This window comes from Nestor notabilis, unplaced genomic scaffold (assembly GCF_000696875.1).
Source record: "Nestor notabilis isolate BGI_N333 unplaced genomic scaffold, ASM69687v1 scaffold4447, whole genome shotgun sequence".
In the NCBI taxonomy this organism is placed as follows: Eukaryota; Metazoa; Chordata; class Aves; order Psittaciformes; family Psittacidae; genus Nestor; species Nestor notabilis.
In genome coordinates, this window is record NW_009934965.1 from 1 (window position 1) to 685 (window position 685).

General features: G+C 56.5%; 1 protein-coding gene across 1 annotated transcript; it reads left to right on the top strand.

The window, feature by feature from the left end:
* The first annotated feature begins 84 nt into the window (after nucleotides 1-84).
* Nucleotides 85-378, top strand: PMAIP1 (phorbol-12-myristate-13-acetate-induced protein 1). Its single transcript, XM_010017589.1, has 2 exons — nucleotides 85-124; nucleotides 266-378. Exons 1-2 carry the CDS (start codon nucleotides 85-87, stop codon nucleotides 376-378), a joined length of 153 nt encoding a protein of 50 aa, XP_010015891.1.
* Nucleotides 379-685: the final 307 nt, after the last annotated feature.

Genomic DNA, 685 nt, shown 5'->3' on the forward strand with positions numbered 1-685 from the left:
CGGGGTACACACACGCGTTTTCCCGCCCGGCTCCAGCACCGGGAGTGAGGGCAGCGCCGCGGGAGGCGGGAAGCGGGAGGCGGGATGCGACTGCGGCCGTCCGTGGGGAAGTACAGCGCCGATCGTAGTGGGGGGTAGTACTGGTTAAAAAGAGGGGAAATGGGGAAAAAAATCACAGTATTGTGAGTATGTCATGAAAGTGAAGGAGAAGTGTGGGTGGGCAGGCGGCGGTGCGGGGTCTGACGGCTGTGCGTGTGCCCCACAGAGTCGGAGGTGGTATCGGAATGCGCCCTGCAGCTGCGCAGGATAGGCGACAAGTGTAACCTGCGGCAGAAGATCCTGAACCTCCTCACGAAGCTCTTCTGCCCGGAGATATGAGCTCCTCTCGGATAACAGCGTGCTGAGAAGCAGGGAAGGACCTTGGCTTTGTGCATTTGGAACATGAGACTTCACTGACACTGGGAGATGAAGGTTGCGTTGGGTTTTGCTGCCCGTAGCCACCAGAAGATTGCACCGTGATTTCTTTGAAGAATGTTACAGTAATACTGACATATGAATGTCAGGTAATAAAAAAAAGATAGCAATGGGCAGAGCCTCTCACCGTGGAGTGGGGGGACTTGGGGCAAGCTGGAACTTGCCCTTCAGCCTGGTCTACCCAGTGGCACTCTGGTACTTGGGTCGCACA

Coding starts and splice junctions, on each gene's coding strand:
- PMAIP1 (XM_010017589.1), top strand. CDS start 85: ATGCGACTGCGGCCGTCCGTGGGGAAGTACAGCGCCGATC. Junction 125..265: donor GGGGAAGTACAGCGCCGATC/GTAGTGGGGGGT, acceptor TGTGCCCCACAG/AGTCGGAGGTGGTATCGGAA.